Source organism: Bombus terrestris, chromosome 4, assembly GCF_910591885.1.
Source record: "Bombus terrestris chromosome 4, iyBomTerr1.2, whole genome shotgun sequence".
NCBI lineage: Eukaryota > Metazoa > Arthropoda > Insecta > Hymenoptera > Apidae > Bombus > Bombus terrestris.
The window spans coordinates 18,165,753-18,188,931 of NC_063272.1; the positions used below are offsets into that span (position 1 = coordinate 18,165,753).

At 27.5% G+C, this 23,179-nt stretch overlaps 4 protein-coding genes across 15 annotated transcripts; 3 read left to right on the forward strand and 1 right to left on the reverse strand.

Annotated features, from left to right (window-relative positions):
- Positions 1-2: 2 nt before the first annotated feature.
- On the forward strand, positions 3-2,344 carry LOC100644714 (nuclear cap-binding protein subunit 2). Of its 5 annotated transcripts, XM_048405286.1 has the most exons (5): positions 3-111; positions 391-605; positions 827-880; positions 1,652-1,972; positions 2,056-2,344. In XM_048405286.1, exons 2-5 carry the CDS (start codon positions 531-533, stop codon positions 2,158-2,160), a joined length of 555 nt encoding a protein of 184 aa, XP_048261243.1. In that variant the 5' UTR covers positions 3-111; positions 391-530; the 3' UTR covers positions 2,161-2,344. The 5 variants fall into 5 exon arrangements, with proteins under 5 accessions (XP_048261243.1, XP_048261241.1, XP_012163103.1 ...); XM_048405284.1 differs by lacking the exon at positions 3-111 and having other exon boundaries at positions 379-605; XM_012307713.3 differs by lacking the exon at positions 3-111 and having other exon boundaries at positions 379-605; positions 827-859.
- LOC100644515 (ras-like GTP-binding protein RhoL) lies at positions 1,834-11,962 on the reverse strand. 7 transcript variants are annotated; one of them, XM_012307718.3, is made up of 7 exons: positions 11,727-11,962; positions 11,558-11,638; positions 5,594-5,762; positions 4,093-4,222; positions 3,832-3,946; positions 3,605-3,722; positions 1,834-2,984 (listed from the first exon to the last, which is right to left on the reverse strand). In XM_012307718.3, the coding sequence occupies exons 3-7, from the start codon at positions 5,610-5,612 to the stop codon at positions 2,785-2,787; spliced, it is 582 nt and encodes a 193-aa protein (XP_012163108.1). In that variant the 5' UTR covers positions 5,613-5,762; positions 11,558-11,638; positions 11,727-11,962; the 3' UTR covers positions 1,834-2,784. The 7 variants fall into 7 exon arrangements, with proteins under 7 accessions (XP_012163108.1, XP_012163106.1, XP_003394778.1 ...); XM_012307716.3 differs by having other exon boundaries at positions 11,516-11,638; XM_003394730.4 differs by lacking the exon at positions 11,558-11,638.
- Positions 11,963-13,912: 1,950 nt separating this feature from the next.
- On the forward strand, positions 13,913-15,619 carry LOC105665650. The gene is made up of 5 exons (XM_012307756.3): positions 13,913-14,634; positions 14,727-14,962; positions 15,058-15,121; positions 15,211-15,377; positions 15,459-15,619. The coding sequence occupies exons 1-5, from the start codon at positions 14,551-14,553 to the stop codon at positions 15,571-15,573; spliced, it is 666 nt and encodes a 221-aa protein (XP_012163146.1). The 5' UTR covers positions 13,913-14,550; the 3' UTR covers positions 15,574-15,619.
- A 679-nt stretch (positions 15,620-16,298) lies between these two features.
- Positions 16,299-22,809, forward strand: LOC100644840 (exportin-2). 2 transcript variants are annotated; one of them, XR_007223870.1, is made up of 17 exons: positions 16,299-16,523; positions 17,098-17,243; positions 17,334-17,672; positions 17,743-17,850; positions 17,930-18,022; positions 18,102-18,269; positions 18,332-18,461; positions 18,547-18,710; positions 18,781-18,970; positions 19,070-19,268; positions 19,743-20,003; positions 20,102-20,193; positions 20,258-20,561; positions 20,635-20,802; positions 20,891-21,201; positions 21,340-21,944; positions 22,321-22,809. XR_007223870.1 is itself a non-coding variant. In XM_003394733.4 (16 exons), exons 1-16 carry the CDS (start codon positions 16,439-16,441, stop codon positions 21,483-21,485), a joined length of 2,904 nt encoding a protein of 967 aa, XP_003394781.1. In that variant the 5' UTR covers positions 16,299-16,438; the 3' UTR covers positions 21,486-22,809. The 2 variants fall into 2 exon arrangements, 1 of the variants encoding a protein (XP_003394781.1); XM_003394733.4 differs by having other exon boundaries at positions 21,340-22,809.
- The last annotated feature ends 370 nt before the right edge of the window (positions 22,810-23,179 follow it).

Sequence of the window (23,179 nt, forward strand, 5' to 3'; positions counted from 1 at the left end):
TATGTGAAAGCCATAATCGTGGTATTTATGTCACAAATATTTGACTTAACAAAACGTTAGCACCATATTATGGTTTATCAAAAAATATTATTTAGTAGAATTAGTAAATTGGTATGCATATTTTATATTTACATGGTCATAAATTTGTAATCAAAATTTAATGATACCAAACTTAATTTTAAATTGTATCTCTTTTACTAAATACATTTACTTTCTTAAAACATATATAAATGCGCTTATAAGTTTAGTTTTTGATTATGAAATTGTTATGATTTGCTTTCTATGTAAAGATACTATGAATTACATTGAAAACATTAACGTTAAATTTTAATTAGACAATTTAAAATATCAAATAATTTTCGATATATTGAATTATTTACATGGGGATAGATGGCGACAGTTTTGTTGCTTCGAGACTGTTTAATGATGTCTTGTATGGTTAAATAAAATTGAATGTCGAGAGATTAGGTGCCTTCACATTTCTAAGTGTGATAAGATTACTAAGGAAAATAGTTTCATAACAATTTAAAATGGCCACAATAAAATTAAATCCGTCAACTTCGCCTTCCGTTGAATTAAGTTCATATCGCGATCAACATTTTAAGGTTAGTTTTATAACACATTTTTCAAATATTTTAATTTTAATATTTCATAAAGAGAAAATTTTAATACCATAAGATATAAACTACATGAGATTTAAATCCGTTTATTCTTTAATTATTCACTATAATATTTGTATTTCTTGTCATTGATTACTATAGTATCTTATATTTTATAATATTATTTATTTCAAATTGTAATGCTTTACATCTATTTTGCCATACAGGGTGTCCCAAGAGGAAATGGAATAACTTCATCAGTATGTTTGGAAATCAAAAAGGTCATATACACTATGGATCCTGCTCTACTGGATTTTGATTTATTTGAAAAAAATAGACTCCACGTATATGTAATTGGAATAGAGCAATAGTTTTTTATTTTTTATGTATTTCTTACTGTTTCTTTCTTTTTTACCTTGTATATGTTAAAGAAGGAGTTCAAAGTGAACAAAATCTAGATATCTGCATAGTTTACATACATTTAAAAATATAAGAGGCATTGTAAATAGAAATTAAATCACCGAATTGAAATTAACAATTTGAAATATATAATTACATCGAGTATCAAGGAGAAGGAAACACTTCTATAATGATATCAGTATATGTGTCAACGTTATATTTCTTTCGATATTTTTCGAACCAAAGTGATAAAATTGTTTTCAATTTTTTTCGATATGGAATGTAGGAATCATAGAAATCCTCCTACATAGAACGTGTTAAACAGTCTGTTATTTACTTTCAACTCCCATTTTGTGTGCTACTCGAGTAAAGTAAGCAATGATTATTTTAAAAACATATGAATCAAGACCCATAGTATGTATGACCCTTTTGATTTAAATTAAATTACTCAACATAATGGTAAAGTTATTTGATTTTCTTCTAGAACATTTATATAATAATAGTAATATTAGACACAAAAATTACATAAAGTAATAGCAAAAATGCTAATTGTGATCACAATAATAATCAATAATAAACGATTTATTGTTATTATTATTATTATTGTGATTAAGTATTAATTTCTCTTTAATAATAATAATTTATATTTACAGGGTTCAAGAGCTGAGCAGGATAGACTCTTAAGAATTTCTACAACTTTATATGTTGGAAATTTATCGTTTTATACTACAGAGGAACAAATATACGAACTATTTTCAAAATGTGGCGATATTAGAAGAATTATTATGGGATTGGATAAATATAAAAAGACACCTTGTGGTTTTTGTTTCGTTGAGTATTATCAAAGGGCTGATGCTGAAAATTGTATGCGATATATTAATGGTACTCGTTTAGATGATAGAATTATTAGAACAGATTGGGATGCTGGTTTTATCGAAGGCAGGCAATATGGAAGAGGCAAAACTGGAGGACAAGTGTGTACCTTTATTTTCTGTAATAATATAATTATAGAATCATAGCGCATTAAAATTTAATATAATAAATTATATTATTATAGGTAAGAGATGAATACAGATCAGACTTTGATAGTGGAAGAGGAGGCTATGGTAAAATAATACAACAAAAAGTAACTCCACTTTCTGATGGAGCTTTTGGACGTTAAAATTGTATGAATATGACTGCTTCTTAATTTTAAATTTTGTATGTATAAGAAAATTATTAGTATTTAATTAATCGCATTTAAGAATAGATAACATGATATTTAAAATAGTAGCTATAACAACTGTACATACATAGTAAATAAGGACAACTATGAAACATAAGTAAAAATTATTTTTTAAAAATTATACGTAATATAGTGGAATTTTATTTCTATTCCAATTTGTTACCGTTAGTCGATAAAGAAAAAAGAATGTTTTAACAAGAAATATTCCACAAAAAAAAAAAAAAAAAAAAAAAAAAAGAAAAAAAAACTCATTTTCATTTCATTCAAAGGACTGTTTAATAATATTGATGAAATAAATTCCTTTTTATTAATGGTATTCTATGATACAGATGTACAATGAAGTCTACTTAATTCTGTAATCAGCATTAATATATTTACAAAATATGAATTATTTGTTGTTTGGTATTATTTATAATCGTTTTATTAAATTTTGAATATTAAGGAAATGTAGGAAAACTGTAGAGTCCACAGATCTTACAGTTAATATTTTTATCCATTAATATTACTATAAATCAATATTTCCTATTAATTAATTATAAATATTATTTTATAACTTAAGCTTCAAAATGAACAACAAAGTTTGCTCGATGGTTTTTTCAATACTGCTCGAATCGCTTCAGTGAATACTTCTTCTAAGTTCTCACATTTCAAAGCAGAACATTCGACATATTTATAAGCTTTTACTTTCTTTTTCATTTTTTTACATTCTTTGAAAGTAATTGTATCCACGTTTTCTTGATTTCTAAGATCCCCTTTTGTACCTATTAGTAAAATAAAAAAATGAGTTTAGGAGATTTTCGCCTTTCATGGCACGGATCCTGGTGCTTAACACTATTGTGAATAACACCGTTCGAGACTTTCATGTAAAGGCCATGTCTAAATGGAGTTTCTTTCCAACGTTTCGGCAGCATTGCAGCTAGCTTATACAGGGAATATAACGATGCTGAAACTGTTTCAGTGTGTCATTAAGACCTCGTGAAGAAGTTTGCTGTAATAGAAATGAAATTGAACATGTCTTTTACTCGAAAGCCTCGAACAGTGCTGTTAACAGTACTATTAAGTATAAAAAATTTAATTAAAAAAATTTAATTTAGCCTTAATTCTAGTACATATATTAGTTTGTGAATTATCTAATCTTGCAACATATTTTGTATGAAAAAGAGTTTTAAGCAGTTCTAAAGGAAAGGACATTCACGCTAAATGATCGATATGTTGATCTCAAAAATATATTTGTCTGCATAATGGAAAATTTATCCTTCTAATTATCAAAAGCCTTATATGGTATGAAACCTATCAAGAAATATAAAATATAAATATAATATATGATATAAAATAAGATAAGACCTTTTTCAAATAAATTAGTAATGATTAAGATACTTACCAACAAGCACTATAGGTGTATTTGGACAGTGATGTTTAATTTCCGGATGCCATTTGATTGCAACATTTTCATAAGAAGTGCGAGAATTTACTGAAAAGCAGATCAAGAAGCAATCAGTCTGAAAATGAAATGAAATAGTAAATTGTTATAACACAAATGTTCAGTAATAATAATTAGTATGTAGAGAATATTGACAAAATAAATAATTAGTTGAAAGATTCGCTCACATTTGGGTAAGATAAAGGTCTGATTCGTTCATAATCTTCCTGACCAGCAGTATCCCATAAAGTCATATCAAATTCTTGTCCATCTACGCATATTGTGCCTGCATAGTTATCGAAGCTAAAACCATCATAAACATCATCTTCTATCTTAAAATAAGTATGGGATCCATTTTTCATTTTGTTATTAAATTTTTTAATATAAAGATATACTTATTTAGAAACCCAATGTTTAAGTCAAGTAAGTGTCAAAAACTTAATACTTACACAGTAGGCACATATTCCGAAGGGAATTCATTTGTCGTATATGTAATAAGCATACATGTTTTGCCTACAGTACCATCTCCAATTGTCGTGACTTTGATTGGCCTATGTCTGGAGACTGTATTTTTATTTTCTGAAAAATAAAAAGACAATTTTATCTATATTATATAGAATATAGTTATATCGAATTTTTTAAAAATTAATAATTCTTTTTCCACTTATCATTTTGTTTTGTTCAATTTTCAATCATTTTTATCACATTAAACGTAAAAAATATGCAGTTGATCAAATTAAATATAAAGAAAATAAAATTTTTACTCTGATAGAAATATTAGAAAACAGAATTAAAAAGTTAGTTTGTAATTTTGATGCCGTTTTTGTTGGAAAGGTAACCAACACATCCGGCGACCGGTATACCAAGGCTATCCTTGTCGTTGCTTGCTGTATCGCATATTAATTGGAACCGAAAGGTAGTACACTTTTATCATTTTGCTATAATAATGAAATAATTGAACAAATATGACATGTATCGTTAATGTATAATACCCAAAATTGATGACATTCAAAATGATAAAATATGTATACATATTTACTAATTTACTTTTACATAGTATATTTTTTGTGCTAGAATTTAATTCTTTATGTAGATAGTAGATAAGTTAAAGTCTCGTGAAATATAAGTAAAGAAATATATCGTTATTGAAAATCGAAAGTAATATTTTTCTTTTCAAAGCTGTTGAAATTTATTATCGTCTGTATATTATATGACTTAAGTATTTATATCCGCGGTTCGTCCTTTATAAGTCATCGTCTGAATCAGATATGCTGTGTTCGTGCGTTTTCGAAGTGCATGCCTTTGCTACTGTATATCTTGAATCATCAATGTCATTCCTTTTCTTTCCGTTCTATATGTCCCCATCTTAATTCTTTTTGTTCTAACAAACCATTTAGTTACATATTTTTCCTCGATAAAGTAGTTTCATTTAAATCAATCCTTTAATTCGTCTAATTCAAAATTTTAAGAGATCATTTATTTCGAATAATAATTTTTAAACAAATGTTTCAAATATTTAATAATATAATGTTATTATATAGTAAATAATGCATTTCAATCGATGTTTTGTCCCTTCTTTGGTCAATCAAATAAATCAAATAAAATTAGGCTATATAATAATAGATTAAAAACGTTTAAATTCTAAAAAGATTTTATTCTACATTTTTTACTTCTAACTTATAATAAAAAAATGCATTAAAATACGGTTTATCTTTTTACTAAAAAAGAATTAGGAACGAGCATTTTCTTCATCGTCATAATTTTTTCTTACCACCTGTTGATAGTTATATTAATATGTACATACGTATTTTCAATCTTCGCTCGCACAATATTTGAAAATATTCGAATTCCCCATAAGTTTTTAGTTTTCTTAAATCGAATTAAATTAAATGTCTGCAATATAAAAAATCGTTTTATAGATTTAAATAGCATGTTCTGTTTGTTAGTTACCCTTATTGTTATTGCACATCGCGTATAGAAATAAATTCAATCCCTGTGAGTCTACTACTTGATTTCGTTGTCAACTTGCCGCTTAATTTGGTGGCGTTTTTATCAGTAGTCAACGTTGTAAGTTATCTTTTGTCATCCGGCCAATTCCATTATCCGCCACATTATTCAGCTGTAGAAAAATGAAAGAAATTGATAATTCATATCAATAAAGCTTAATGATATGCGTACATTGATCTGAGATGCATAATTAAGTAAAAGTACATATTTCCACTTAAATAGTTCTTTTAACGCGCTATGCACTAACAAAATTAAGAATTCTTTACATTAATTTACATTAATTTCGAAAAATCAATGAAATCTATCCTCTCTTGCTCTTCTTTTAATTCATAGCTTTTTTCCATTAATAATTTCAATCAAATATTATATTTGATGAAATATAAAAAATAACAGGTAGATATATTTATATACGTAGATGTTCCGAACTTTTAATTAATTTTAAATCTATTTTGATTTTTTGCGAACTATTATTTAGTTGAAATATTATTATTATTATTTATTGATACCTCCATTTGCCCTTCGAGTCTTGAGTGGTTTTGGTTTCTATATCTTTTATAAAGTTAATATACAAGCTTGTCAAATAAAAGGAAGACTTTCTCTAAGGTCATAGTACCTACATCGGATGATATAATGACATTTCAAAGTAATTTTAATCAGCGTTGATATCAATGCGGTTGAAATGGTAACCACAGAATACTTTCCGTCTGATTCATTGTAACACGACGATGAATAATTGTTTAAATTGAAACGGTGGAATTATGTTTCCTAATTTGTGAAACCATTCGACCCTATGAAACTGAGAACATCACGTCACACTTTCCTCTTAGTTACATCGGTACTTTACGTCTTTCACAGAGAAAGTGGGAAACTGTCACCAATTTCTATCGTGCGCCTTATAACGATCTATCAAGATACGATGTTACGTTACGTAAAATTAAAGTTAAAAAATATCGAAAAGGTTAAAAATGTAAAATTATCGAATCTTTTATAAGTTCTTAGAAAATATAAGGAAATACAAAATTGTTAAGAACTTACTTTACAAGAATAAAAAAAAAAAAAAAAAAAAGAAAATGAAGATAAATGTATCGACTCCGACAGTTTGAGAATTTTTCTCCTCGATATTCGTGAATTATAAGTTACTTTCGTCGATTTACAAAATTTTTAAGAAATTTATTCGTTGATTCATACATAAGTTTCTCCTCTTTCCGTAGGCTTTATCTTAATTATAATTATTCGAACATGGCATATTTAAGTAAATTATAGTATATTTAAACACATACTAGAAATTGATCGTTCTAATGATAAATTGTTATGCGCTTTAAATGGTAAAAACAATAAAATCTGTACGGTGGTTATCTTTATACGACGTAAGAGAAGAACAGGTCGATAATATGCGAAATATGAGAAAATTACAGTGAGACAAAAAGGTGGGTAGTACGCGTAGGTAGATCGAGGGTGTGCCTCCAACGTACGACGCATGAAATAATTCCATATAACCACGCCCTTCCTTCCGCATTCGAACTTGTCATTAATTTTGGAAATCCTGTAGTACGATGTTTAACAGAATTGGGCAAAATTTCGTTTGAGTAATATTAATTCGGATAATGGGTAAAAATAAAGAATAAGGCTATATTCGTCGTTAACGTATAAATTGTCCCATTGAATAAGAAATTATTTATATAGAAATGTATATATCCGTATATATATATATATATATATATATATATATATATATGTATAAAACCGAGGTTATAAAGTATACCGCTCATTGATAAATTAATCGTAAAAAATCGTATAAGGATACTCTTACAAAATTAAGAAACGGGAACAACTAATTATTATTCGATCGATATTATTTTGCAATCATTATTCAAATAAATAATAACGAATTATTCGAATAAATAGGAAGGAGGGGGGGGGACAATTTGTTATGAGTATATAAATAAAATATTTATATAAAATTTTTCTCTAAAATTTCTCTGAATTTATCCTGATTATTGTTTTAAAGTAATATTTATTCGAAACAACTCAAGTAAATGTCCAATTCTGATCTGGCACACGCGTACTTGATCAATTTTCAAATTTCATTTTCTCAGAAACGAATTTTTCTCAGAAACGAAAGAAAACGAGCACCCTATGAAACAATTTGGTTCTACATTTTCGACTTGTCTTCGTCAAGCTGATCTGTGGCAATACTTGTTTTCATCACTGTGTCTAGGTACCTATAATGCGGCAATGTATCCATAAAGAGCAACTCTATGTCGTAATCTATGAGCTATAAGCAAGAAAATTTACGTTATAATTCAATGTTTCATTTTAAACAGTAGATCATGTTTCACCGCATTTTAGAAAAACTCATAGATATTTTAATCTCGATTTATTTTGATATAATTTTTACTGACAAAGAGGAATGAAATAAGTTAAGACAATGTAACGTTAGAAATATAAGTTTCTGGCAACTCTTTCTGTTTTCTTTCAAACTGGTAAAGTACGTATATTGAATACAGTTCAAAAAAGAAACAAAACACTATATATTTGAAAGTCGACAAAGTAACGACATATTTCCCTATATACATGTAAACACACTTTTGATTTTCATATACAGTGGCTAGAAAAAGCATTTGTACATTGTTATATTTATTGTAGCATTTACCATATACTGATTAATCTAAATCTAAATATATTAAATTGCATATCATGTAGTGGTATGTATTTTCATATGACTTTGTGTGTGTGTTATTTGGTAGTGAAACGTTTCATTGAAAAATACATGCTTTTTATAGCCGTTCTACGCAAATACAATATGTAAATACACATATGTAATCATATAAAGATACTCGAATGCAGGATTGAGCAGTTTTTACTCGAAATGAACATAATGAATGAGAAAGTCGAATAATTACACCAAATAAAGTAACAAAGAAATAAAGTTATTTTCAAATTAATTTCAATTTCATTTCATTTGAGAAATAGATTAGTTTCGAATAATTTATTCGAGAAATATTAGATTATTTCAAATAACGATAGAAGATAGAAGATAACAAACAAATGTTTTTCGTGCATAAGAAATACATATTGAAATATAATACATAATAATTGAAATATTTGCCTTGGAAAGATTCGAATAACCGAAACATTTCATCGAATCGCATAATGCGGAAGTTAAGAAATACATTATTACTCAAATACTATCTTACTTAAGATAAAGCAAGATAAATCGAGATAAATTAACTAAGCAAATAACAAACGAGATCAAAATTTTATTTGAATAATTATTTAAACTTAAAAATTTATTTCTCTAATGCCCGATATATAGTATTAGAATTATGTAAAATGTTTCTTGTTCTTTTTGTATACATGTATATATGTGTATATATGTATAGATATATAACGATAAAATGTGTTTCAAAGATTCGCAATATTTACCTTTCTCTCGCACAATGAGGTAAGACTTTTTATATATGTAAATAGGTTGCAGACACGCGAATATGGTAGCGATGACATAATCTGATTGTTCATGAACCTGCGTGTTCGCGTTAGGCCTTCAAGAGCACATAATTAAAAACTACAAAACATCGTTTTTTACGTGACTTGGTCGACATTCTAATTATCACGTACATCGAGTAGTTATCTTTACAACCTCGTTCCAATTGAAGATAGACTTTTATCTAGAAAATATTTTCCATTATTTCACGTTTCTAAGCCAAAAATTTATAATTTTAATTTCATTATTACGTCGTTAATCGTTCAACGAGTTATCATAAAAACTGTAATGGTTTTTTCAAGAACTCGAAATTGTTGTTTTCCCTGTTGCAAGATGAAATAGTGTCATTTCCTGGTAGATTATCGTTTCTCATCCTGTTTCGTACTACGTATTCTCGTGAATATGTTTAGTTCGCATAATAAAGTAATCGCATGAAACCTGCCTTCCTACAAATTGCTCGCAATCAATGATGCGCTCAAGTTTGAACGGTTAAACATCGTCCAACGTAGATTCGAATCCTTTTTAATCTATTTGAAACGAAATTGAAATTTGAATCTAAACGTAACAGATTCGAATCTTTCGCGAATGCTTTGGTAAAGAAGAAGGGCAATCTCAAGTAGAATCCCATCAGAAATTCTCTATTCCCTTAAAATCAGTTTTCTCGGCAACCGTTCTTAAATAGTTACGTACACGCGCAGCGCCATTCTAGTAAAATTAATTTTTTAAGTTTGCTAAAAGAATCGAATGAAACGATAACGCCGATTGTTATCTGCAAGTGATTAATCAGATACGTTGAAACGTCGAAGTAGTTGCAAGTAGATTTTCGAAACTTGCAAACACTTGATTCGCGGTTCGAATCCACCTTATGATGATCGACACCTGACAAATACAATCATTAAACCATTATATCGGATCCTATGAAGCGAGCCCTGAGCATGGAATTTGTTTTAAATCTATAAATAGATAACGAACTTGTTCCCATGACCACTAAACAATCACTCGGTATAAGTCCGAAATTTTCAATGCACTATATGAAAGTGTGTTGTTTCTTTTATCGAGAAGACTATTTACAGACGCTATTTATACACAATTTTGTATTCAATATACGATATTGTCAGTTATATATTCAATATATTTAATTATTATACAATTATATATTTAGTACACGCATACAGAAGTAGTAGAGGTAGAAGTAGAAGAAGGACTCAATCTGTACATATATGTAGATAAATGTAAATAGTTAGACAATAATACCATAGGTGTAAGTTAGTTGTTAAGTTAATGTAAAAAAGATGATGTTTGATGTAGTGTGTGAGAAAAGATGACGCGAGCCTTGTAACCTCATCGGGGAAACAATAACTTAAATATATACATTTAATTATTATACAATTATACACATATTTAATATTTAATATTTCGCCAATATACGATAGAAACGAAAATGGTAAGTGTGTCGATTTCTCATGCTGATAAGGAGCGATAACATTATCAGTTACGCGATCAAATGTGATCCTACGCCACATCGCACATAGGAAATTCCAATTACGCGATTACATCAAATAAAAATCAAAGAAATTAATTAAATTCCCAAGAAATTACTTATTATCTTGTTTATGTATTATGTTACGATAAGTTAAATAAAAATTATAAAAAAACTAAAAAAGAATAAATCCTATTTATTCTATTTTCTACTTGAACATATATGTGTGTATATGTATAATCGGTCTTCAAATATCTGAGTCTTTCTGTACAATAATGTACTAACTAATAATATCAGTGAATTGACAAATAATGGTTTGTAGTTTAATAGTAATACTTTAATAGTTTGTGGTTAATAGATAATATTAAAAATATTGGATGAATATGATTTATAACAGAATTCATTAAATATTAAGATAATCGATCGCTCTCTTCTTAATTAAATTAAATTTTATACAAAATATGACTATCGAATGATCGAATATTAATCGAAGTATGTAAAATTTTATTTGTTTTGTTATCAAATTTGGTCTGATCATCTACAAGTATCTATTGATATTCAAAAATTTTATACCGTACATATAAGAGGGCTCTGATAGTGCACACAGTGAAAAACGATATTAATATTGTTATTGATAGGAAAGGGTTTACGATGTGACTTTTTTCTTGCACCTGTTCCACTCTTCTACGCGATTGTCCAAAACTACCATCAAAATAAATTTTCTCTAACAAAACCAATATCAAACAATATTTATCAATTTCCTACTAAAAATTAATTAAAATTCCTTTCTTAAAACGAAGAATATGATCTTATTGATAACTTCGCAATTTCAACCTGTCTCTCATTGCTATTAAATCATCAGTGTTAAACATCGGTGTATAAAGTATTATCAATGACTCACCTCGAATTAGAAAGATTTTGATAAAAACTGCAATTGACCAACCTTGAGGTACATGTTTCTTTATGAGAATTCAATTGGATAAAGGATAATTTCTTTCTTGTTCTATGGTTTTTAACACTGAAACTAATTGAAGTTCTCCGAAATTACAAGGAGTATAAAGGAAAAGCTCGATGAATGCAGTTTGCGCGACGACGACTCGGCGACTACTTACCGACTACGAAACACCGCCAACACGTTTTACGAGTAAACGTTCACTGAGACGTCGTCAATTACACTACACGCAACGCTTAGGAAAATAGAAACATGCAGTACAAAACCCTCGAGCTTTCAATTCGACTTTTTAATCGCATCAGAGCCCTCTACCACTATTCCATTAATATTATCAGCGAAATGTTACTTCACAAGTTATTAGCATTACTAATCAATTTTCTTTATTGTTATATTATCATAACTGAAGTACAGTTATCCTAGTTGACGTAGAGTTGTCAAAAGAAATCTATAACCTATAACTCGTAACTTGTCGTTTCGCTAATATTATTAGTATTAATGAAACTTTATAAGTTTGTTCGATAATAAAATTAATGGAACGTTAAAAGTAAATTTTACAAATTACTAGTTATCCAGTTACGCTGTCTAAGATTGTAAGATTGTGAAAAAAGAATCTATAACGTACTACTTCTAACCAATCAATTTACTGATGTTGTAAATTGATAAATTATTGCGTAAGAAGATCCAAGTCGAGTAAATTGAACAATATTGTTGTTTCTTTAATTATTGCATCTTATATTGGCTTAATTCCATATTTATAATTTTTTAAGGAAAAACTTATTTTTTAAGAAGAAATCTCTTTGAAAAAGCATATTATTGGAAAAATCTAACAATATTTTTAATTTGTCAACATAAATATTGTGAATATCTGCACAGCTGAAATAAACTTTACGTAAAATTTCAAGCGCTTTAAAAAGAAAAGAAAATCTTTTCATCAAAGATACGATGTTACAAGAATGATAATCATTGAAATTTATTTAACAGTATCAATTAGTAACTAATGAAAAAATATTTTTAATAAAAGATTTTTAAAAAAAGTTTTTTCAAACAAATATAAAGCTTTTCGTGTTATAGATATTTAATACGTAAATAATTAATTTCCAATTGCAGTTTTGTCTGATTAAAGAAATTTTAATCTTTTAATAACGACAAAATTATGATTAGAGGAAATGAAATGTTAATTAGTAATTAATAAAAAACTTTGATTTTCATTCGTGATTTCTATCGATTTAAAATTTTAGAAAATATGGAACCTTCCTTGTTATATTCAATAATTAGATTCGATGTCATCGGAGAAACTGGATTTTCGAGTCCCAATTGAAGAAATTAGTATTCTTTTTTTTTTCTCTAATAATAAAAAGATCTTCAGAGTTTTAGTGACTATAAAATCAATGTACTCTTTTGGCCATTATTCGTTATCGATTTTGCTATCATGTTTAGATAAATAAATATCGTTGTTGTTTATATCACTTTGTTAACATTCCTTTGTTATTTCTTATTATGAAATTAAATATAAATTAAAATATTATTAATAATAAAAAGCATTATTTTTAAACGATTGTAACGATTTGTAATTAGTGTGAGTTTAGTGTAATAGAATTATTTATCTAAAAATCGCTATTTATGTAACTACGTTATTCCTATTATTTTTGTTAAAATTTTCAGCATATAAAATTGTACGTTTTATTACTTACCATTTTATATTACTTAAATAGAAGAACACTTTTTCTAATTTTATAAATGAAATATAAACTGAAAAAAATGATTATTCTACTCGTATATCACTAAACCTTATCATGTAGGGATTAGAAAAATGCATACTTTAGATTTGATTTGATTTTCACGGGAAGAAGAATAGAATTTAGTCGAGAATCTTTCAAGTATTACATAGTATCGGCCGAAATGAAGTTAAAAATATCGTTGTGAAAATGATCGATCGTTTACGATTTATAATACGTACATAAATTAAAATTCTAAATTACACGTTCCCTATATTTGGAAAGATGCATAGATTCATATTCATAAATAGTATTCGTCTGATGACGCAGACGTTTTAATTACTAATCGCACAGCTGAACGTAATCCGATTGTTTGACAAGTTTGGTACAATGCCGTGATTTGCATCGTTTCAATAATATTTGATGTCTTTTGAACATTAATAACAATTCGATTCGTATTAGTGGCTCTCTCTCTCTCTCTCTCTCTCTTTATATATACATATATATATATTTATTTATTTGTTTATTTATTTATCTGTTTAATGATAAAAGTTATATATCTATAATAAATAAATTATTTAAAATTAAAAATTATAAAAAAAATTTGGAAATCATAATTTGCATATCCCATATTTATGTATATAAGTATGATTAGACCATGTCTTAAAAATATGTTTATGAACATTTAAAAACATTTTAAACCTAACATATGTGGTATCAAAGAGGAAACTTTCTTTCTGATATTATCTCTACCTCGTTCACGATCATATAAACAGGTCTTGATACGCGCTAGGGAGAACCGTTCGAAAATTGAGTCAGGTCTAGTCATAAAAGATCAACATGGAAAGTCACTAAAACCGTCGTTCTTGCGAAACAGACAAACATGAGTAGAATATATCCGTTTTCGTTTGAAATATTTATAACATATCACGCATGCGTAGAACGACGACTTCCTTGTCTTCCATGTTGATTTTTCGCAACTAGTCACGACTCAATTATCAGTCGGTTTTCCCTAGCGAATATCGAGATTTGTTTATATGGTTTACATACATAATATTTACTATAATACATAATATACGATTACTTTCATACAAACATACATATAGATATGCACGTAATTTGATGTTTTCTCTATAGAGGTCTCGACAGACGTACTTTTTGTAGCTATAACATCTTTTCAACAGATAATCATAGATAAAAATTCAAAAAAGTTTAATGGATCATCTAGTAGATTGAAAAGCTTAAATTATATTAATAATATAACAAAATATGACTGAATCTTCGAAGAAAATGGAAGATATTTACGAAGAATTTAGTAACCAAGTAGATCGAATTAATTATCTAATTAAACAGGTAGTCGTTTTATTCATTCATTTTTACTTTTTGTAAGAAATAAAGTTGAGTTTATTAATAACTGACTATACATTTTATTCTTTCGTCGAAAGTTCACTGAGTTGGAAGAAACGAATGGCAAACAGAAAAAGGATCGATATTACTGGAATTCACATTTGTCTACTTTATCGATGAACATTTGGGCAGGTCAGGTGAAATATTTGGAACTACAAAAAAAAGAAGCTAGTCTTAAAAAAGCAATATCGAAGGCTACAAACGTGATTGATCTTAAACAACAAGAATTGAAAGATTTAATAACAAAAAGAACAACATATTTCACGAAACAATGGTTTGACTTTTTTTCTAAAGAAATTGTTTACTTTAATGAATAAAAAATCAATGGCAAAAGATAATAATTTTATGAGAAGTTTTCTTTATTTTCAGCGATAAATTTCGAATTAAAGGCATAAGGTATACAAACAATTTTCTGCATGCACAGACAGAATATGTACGTTCATTTATATATATTCTGCATCGTAAATATATTATATCTTATAATTGTGAATATACAATAAATAATTAGTATCCTTTTCATAGACAAATCAAAATTTACATGAACAAATTGAAGAATTTCAAAAGCAGTATCAACAAACGTATAACGAATTGCCAACGTTTACAGAAAAATTATCAAACCTAGAAAAAATATCAAACTCTGAAGAAACTGAAACAGCATTGAAAGTTAATTTCGTTTTGACGAATATAACGTAAGCGCAATTAATTTTTGCTATAATTATCAATTCAGGTATATTTTCAATAATTGTGTGCCTTTTAAATGCTATATATAGGACAATTAATACTTATAAATTATTACAAATTACATGTGCTCAAAATATGCTAAGAAAGCTGGAGAATGAAATTAAACAGAAGAGAATGATACTTAATAATGTTCAAAATAAGTGATTACTAATATAAGTTAATATATATTACTATTATACTGCAATATTAAAATACATTAATATAAAGATTAAAACTGTTTTATTTATACCACCATTTTACTATACTATTATACCCTATATTTTGAAATAGAATAATAATATAAAATAGGAATATAAATTAAATATTCGGCTTAAGTGTTAATTTTTCTATTAATTGTAAAATAAATTTAATATTTGTATTTATTATTTATTATTTATTTATTTATTTATTTATTTATTTTCACCATCCATACCTCGCAGTTTTTGGTTACAATTATTGCTTGTCATAAAACATGAAGCTTACGAATCTTAAATTTTTTATTTAAGACCTGGAACTTAAAGAGTTCATTCCTATTTTCTACTTTTTTAGATTAGATATAAAATGTCATTCTTAAAAAATACATAAATAAGTAACGTTGAATTACAATTATACGAAAATTATCATGCAATCTAAACTTTAATAATTAATCAAACACAAAATTTATCGATTTTTCAACCTCGATAACTCTCATTTCTTACTAAAAAAAAAAAAAAAAAGGATTAATGTGAATTTTAATAAACCGTACATGATTTATTGCAATTGTCTTTTTTAATTTATCCTTTTCTTGCAGAGAAATTTTTTACTATCATAATCTACACAAATAAGATAAAATATGTTATCCGGTTTGGTTTCAACAAAAACTTTTCCCGCGTAAACCATTGTAGAAAGCGCTAACGCCAACAGGCAACGATCATTGGTTAGAAAATTGAATTTATCAAAAGCCGGTGTATTGCGTTGTTTCAAGATATTTTTCTGAAGATTTCATATTTTTTCGAATTGAGAGTATACAGAATTTTTACAACAAGCCATTATGGAACTCACCGATGACAACTTGCTTACACTCAGTGAATATTTAAAGCATACACTTAGTCCCGATGTAAATGTTAGACGGCCAGGTGAATATAACCTCTCTATTAACCAGAAGTTCTTCATTGAAAATATTTTATATAATCCCAAACATGTGTACATTTTTATTTGTAAAAATAGTTTATATTTAAATTTTTTGTTTAATTACTTTGATCATCATTTGCAATTTGATTCGTCTGCTATTAGAGGAAATTTGGCTTGTGGATATCAACAAGTACTTTACTCTATTTTTCCTTCAACTATTTAAAAAACAGAGATAACTTAATACTAATAAAATCGTTTTAAATATAGATATGTATCGATTGAATTTCCAGAAAGACATCGAAAGACGTCCTATACTTTCGATTTCCCATTTTTTATTAAATAACATAACTTGTGTTGATAAAATATTATGTTTTCACCTAATTAAGATCGATAAAATACGTAATTGTAATATTTAGTTTGTGATTTTGGTCTTTTGTTTTAATTTTTTATGAATCTTCTACAGAGAAATAACTTCTATATTTATATTTCTTACGTATATATATATTCTTCATATATATTCTTACGTATATATACACATATTTTACTGAATTCATGAATTATTCGTTTTTTATGCTTTAGCTGAAAAATTTTTAGAATCAGTTGAAATAAATCAAAATTATCCGTTACTTCTTTTACATCTTGTGGATAAGTCTGAAATCAATATAACTATAAGAATCGCTGGAGCAGTTGCATTTAAAAATTATGTAAAACGTAATTGGAAAGTGGTAATTATTTACATTATTTATGTAACTTTTATTATAACATTCTTTCTAATAAATTAATCATTAATTATGACATAATTTATTTGTACCTAGGGAGAAGATTCTGTAGATCGTATACATGCACAAGATAGGGATGCTATAAAAAAATTAATTGTTAATCTAATGCTGCATTCTCCTGATTCTGTTCAAAAACAGTTATCTGATGCTGTTTCAATAGTTGGAAAGTATGATTTCCCAAATAAATGGCCAGAGCTTATTGATCAAATGGTTGACAAATTCAACACAGGCGATTTTCATGTTATCAATGGTGTCTTACATACAGCACATTCATTATTTAAAAGATATAGATATGAATTTAAAAGTCAGAGCCTATGGACTGAGATAAAATTTGTATTGGATAGATTTGCTAAGCCTTTGACAGATCTATTTGTTGTAAGAATTTTATTTTATAGTTTTTCCTCTAATTATTCTTTGTTAATTATTCCCTTGAATTTTATTTTAGGCCACAATGAATCTAATGCAAGTACATGCAAACAATATAGATGCATTGAAAGTTATATATAGCTCTTTGGTAATTTTATCCAAGGTGTTCTACTCTCTTAATTTCCAAGTGAGTAAAAGGCACAGACGATATAATCAATGTAAAGTGTTAAACTTCTTTACTAAAACTATATATCATTTATTTTTAGGATTTACCAGAATTTTTTGAAGACAATATGGCTGTGTGGATGAGGAATTTTCATATTTTGTTGAATACAAATGTTCCTTCTCTTCAATCTACTGTAGTGTTATATATAAATTTGTTATTATATTTTTAATTCTAGTAATATGTGTATGTTACAATGTTTGACCTATGCATAGGACGAAGAAGAACCAGGGGTAATTGAACAGTTAAAGTCGCAAGTTTGTGACAATATTGGCCTTTATGCTCAGAAATATGATGAAGAGTTTCAACCATACTTACCTGAATTTGTAACTGCTGTATGGAATTTACTAACATCGACTGGACAACAACCAAAATATGATACTGTAGGTAAATTTTATATATAGTATACATATTGAAATTGATCTAATTTTTTATATTCTTGCAGCTAGTTTCGAATGCCTTGCAATTTTTAGCAACAGTAGCTGACCGTGCTCAGTATAGAAACTTGTTCGAAGATCCAACCACTTTGAGCAATATTTGTGAAAAGGTTATAATACCCAATATGGAATTTAGAGGTAATTATTATTAATCTTATATTAAAAGTATATTCTTTATGTGCCTTTTACTTTAAATAAAAAGGAAATTTAATATATTTAATAGAGTCGGATAATGAATTGTTTGAGGATAATCCTGAGGAATATATCAGGCGAGATATCGAGGGTAGCGATGTCGATACACGAAGACGTGCTGCCTGTGATTTAGTTAAAGTACTTTCTAAATATTTTGAAGCGAAAATAATGGAAATTTTTGGTGCCTATATACAGGTAAGTAAACAAGAGCATGCAAACAAAATTGACTTATACATATCATTGCATTTTTTTTGGTAATTGTTAGGTAATGTTGCAAAATTATGCCGATAAACCGGTTGAAAATTGGCGCAGTAAGGATGCTGCAATTTATCTAGTCACCAGTAGTGCAAGCAAAGCTCAAACACAAAAACATGGTGTTACGCAGAGCAGCGAGCTTGTTTCATTACCTCAATTTGCAATGCAACATATTGAACCGGAGTTAGTCAAACCAAATGGTACACACGGTCATTGAACTTATTAAAATTAAATTTATTATTTATTTATTTATTCCATAAATCTCTTAAAGCATTAAAAAACTTGAATATTGCTTCCAGTGAATGAATTTTCTGTACTTAAAGCTGATGCAATTAAATTTATAATGACCTTCAGATCAATATTGCCAAGAGAAATGATAATTGGTAGTTTACCACAACTAATTAGGCATTTAAGTGCTTCAAATATCGTTGTTCATACATATGCTGCTTGCACGATTGAAAAAATACTCGCAATGAAAGGACCCGATAATACACCTTTGTAAGAAAATCGATGCTTTATTTACCAATAATGTTACATTAAATCATAAGTAATGTCGCTTTTGAATAAATTTTCAGAAATATTTTTCATAAAAAAAGCTATTAGTCTGTAAATTTTGAACTATCGAAATAAAATAAATCTATAAATGTTGGACTATAAATAACAAAATTTTAGAAGATCGAAAAAAACAGATATTCGACCTAATCATATACAACAAATAACGTTAGTGAATTAAAGTATTTTCTCGTCGACCTTGTGGCCTTCGTGTTATAGTAAAAATGTATATGCAAGAATATATATCGACATTCGTCAAATGAAAACCTATTGACTTTTATAAATAAGGTTATTGAAAAAAGTATACATGCAGACTGCCTTTCTTTCATGAAAAATAGCTCTAAATATATTACTTATGATTTATTTTAATATCATTATTTCGATGTGCATATTTTTTAAATTGCTAAATTTTATTTATAGAGTTAAAGCAAATGATTTATCACCATTGACGTCGGATTTATTAAAGGGTTTATTTGCATGTTTAAATACACCTGGCTCAGAAGAAAACGAATATGTAATGAAAGCTATCATGAGAAGCTTCGGTGTTCTACAAGAGGTGATTGTACCATTCTTAGCAGATCTTCTCCCAAAACTTACAGAAAAACTTTCTATTGTATCTAAGAATCCAAGTCGTCCCAATTTTAACCATTATCTCTTTGAAACATTTGCTTTATCAATTAAGTAAGTAATATAAATTATACAATAAGAATAAAATGGAATGCAAACGAGGGGACATTAGAAACAAAAAATTAAAATATATATATGTAATATAATTTTAGAATCGTTTGTAAGACACACAAAGTTGCAGTATCGTCATTTGAAGAAGCACTGTTCCCAATTTTTCAAGAAATCTTACAACAAGATGTTTTAGGTAAAATATTTCATTTGACATAATTCTATTCCCAATCTTTTCTAATCAATGCTTTTCCATTCAGAATTTCTACCATACGTTTTTCAAATCCTTGCTTTACTTCTGGAACTACGAACGACACAGGATATGCCAGAAGCATATTTGGCTTTGTTCCCTTGTCTATTATCATCTGTTTTATTTGAACGCCAAGCTAATATTCACCCATTAAATCGATTATTAAGAGCTTTCATTAGCCATGGTGCACATCATATCGTAGCACAAGATAAGACAAATGGTTTATTAGGTGTATTCCAAAAATTAATTGCCTCAAAGGCTAATGATCACGAAGGTTTCCTATTATTACAAAGTATTATTGAATATTTTGCACCGTAAGTTTTCTCACTAGATTATTTTTATTATGTCACTTTATCATCTATATTAATAATAGCATAATATTTTTAGGAACGTATTAGAACCATATATGAAACAAATTTTTGTACTATTGTTCCAAAGACTTTCATCTTCGAAAACGACAAAATTTGTAAAGGGTCTAATCGTATTTTTTGCGTACTATATCATTAGATATGGCTCAAATAATTTGGTTACAATTATAGATCAAATACAATCTCGGTAAGTTTCTTTTCCGTTAAAAATTTAAAAAATAAATATATGATTAAAGTTAATCAATATTCACGATACATAAATAATATATTTGCAGAATGTTTGGTATGGTTGTAGAACGCGTATTAATAGCAGATATGCAAAAAGTATCAGGTGATATCGAACGAAAAGTAACTGCTGTGGGAATGTCAAATTTACTAATTGATTGCCCAATGATACTAGAAAGGCCATACAATACATATTATCCCCGTTTATTAGCAACGTTAGTAGAATTTTTCGAATTACCACAGGATCAGACTACATTATCCGAAGATAATATATTCCCAGAAACTGAAGATACGCCTGGGTATCAAGTAGGATATAGTCAACTACTTTGTGGAAAAAATCCTCCAAAAGATCCTCTGGAAGGTATTAACACAAGAATACTTTTATCTTATTATATTAGCTTTAATAAAATACTTACATATTATTCGTTTAATATATTTTAATAAATAACTGTTAAAGATTTAATTAATTTAATAAATTTTATTTTTCTTTAATAAATAGCTATTGGCGACGTACGTTTACATTTAGCACAAGGATTAGCAAGATTGTCACCAAGACAATTACTTAGTATTCTTGACCAAATTCCAGAACCTAACGCAAACCACCTGAGAGGCTACCTTCAAACGGTTGGCATTACCGTTGCATAATACGAGCTAGACGTCCGAGATAGACTAAAAATTCATCTGATTGCTCGGAAAATAAACAACATTGAACTGAATAAATTATAACAAAAAAGTGAAAGAGGTTGTTTTCCGGCATTTATATCATGAACATTTGCGAGACTGAACATCGTATCGTTTATCTATCATGTAATTGAACATTTCAACAATTATTTATCATTTTCATGTGACATATTGTACGGAGTCTATGACACTAAAAATGATTAAAAAAAGGAAAATATGCTAAAACTTTAGCACAAAAACCATTAAAAATAATCAGCTGCTGCGTATTATTTGTATGTGGAAACATTCCTGAGGAATTACTTAAATTAGTTCACATTTTGTACAATAACAAAGACGACAAGCGCGTCTTTTTAAATTAACTGGTCTCTTGTTTAAAAAATACGTGAATGTCTAATTAAATGATACTGTATCGACTAATGGCCTGTGAGTAAATTAATTGTTGAATACTTTTTAACTTAGATGTACAATTTTTATGGTTATTATCTCTGTAAAGATTGTTGAACAAAAATTTTAATCGCATTTTGTATTTTAAACGAATTCGTTTCTATCTTCGTTCCCTATCATTAACAATCATAGTGTAAAACATCGACTTGTAAGTCTTCCATAAGTAATGTATGACATTGTAATATACTTATAGAAAATGTATAACTATAAAAGAATGAAATGAAATAACTTCACAGTGATGAAATTATCTTACATTTTATCAAAAGATACTGCAAACATGTTATTTACTAACTTTTTCAATAAAATAAAATCCAAGTGTGGAATTTTTTATGTTGATAAAAGTAAATCTTTTTAGGCCATTTATGCAATAATAGCAACAATAAAGTAAGGCAATATCAAGGATTATACAGTGGAGAAATCGACAAAGGGACGACTCTGCATGAAAAATGAGCTGAAAATGTTGAATTTTCATTTACAAAAAGACAGTTTGAAAATTGATCACGTATATTTGAACTTAGTTAGTTCTGAACTAAACAGGAGTGAATAGACGGCAGGAAATTATTCTGCATGTAAAAACAAGCCCTAAATGTAAAATCAAATTTTGTCATAAGACGCTTCGTTTTTAAGAAAATTAAATTTGAAAATTTATCAAATACGTATGTATCAGGCCCATTCTTAAATAAAAATATTCAAAGACCTTAAATGGCTTAAATAGACAAATTTTGTCACGCGTGAATTTTAATCTATGCTCTTTACTTATTTTCGCATGTAGAATAACCTCCTACTGATTATCTACTCATCGGTAATTAGTCAAATTTATATATGCTAAATAATTTTTCAAATTCGATTTTATCAAAAAACAGCAAACATCGTATGAAAAGATTGTATTTTATAATTTCAATTAACTTTTTCATGTAGAATCGCTCCCTTACTCATTACTCATTACTCACCATGGTTATTGAAACATTGTATTTTTAAATCGCTAAAGCTTTATTTTTTCTTCAAAAAATGTTTTATATAATTATATATTATTTGAATTTATTAATTAATATAAAAGTAATTATACAATTTATAGACTTTTTCAATTTTAGTTATTTGGCTTCAGTCTTTTTCATAAACTTGTAAAGTATGGTATAATAAGAGGGTGATTCTATGTGAAAAATAAATTGACAATATGCAATAAAATGTTTTCATACTGTGCTTTTTTTTCTTTT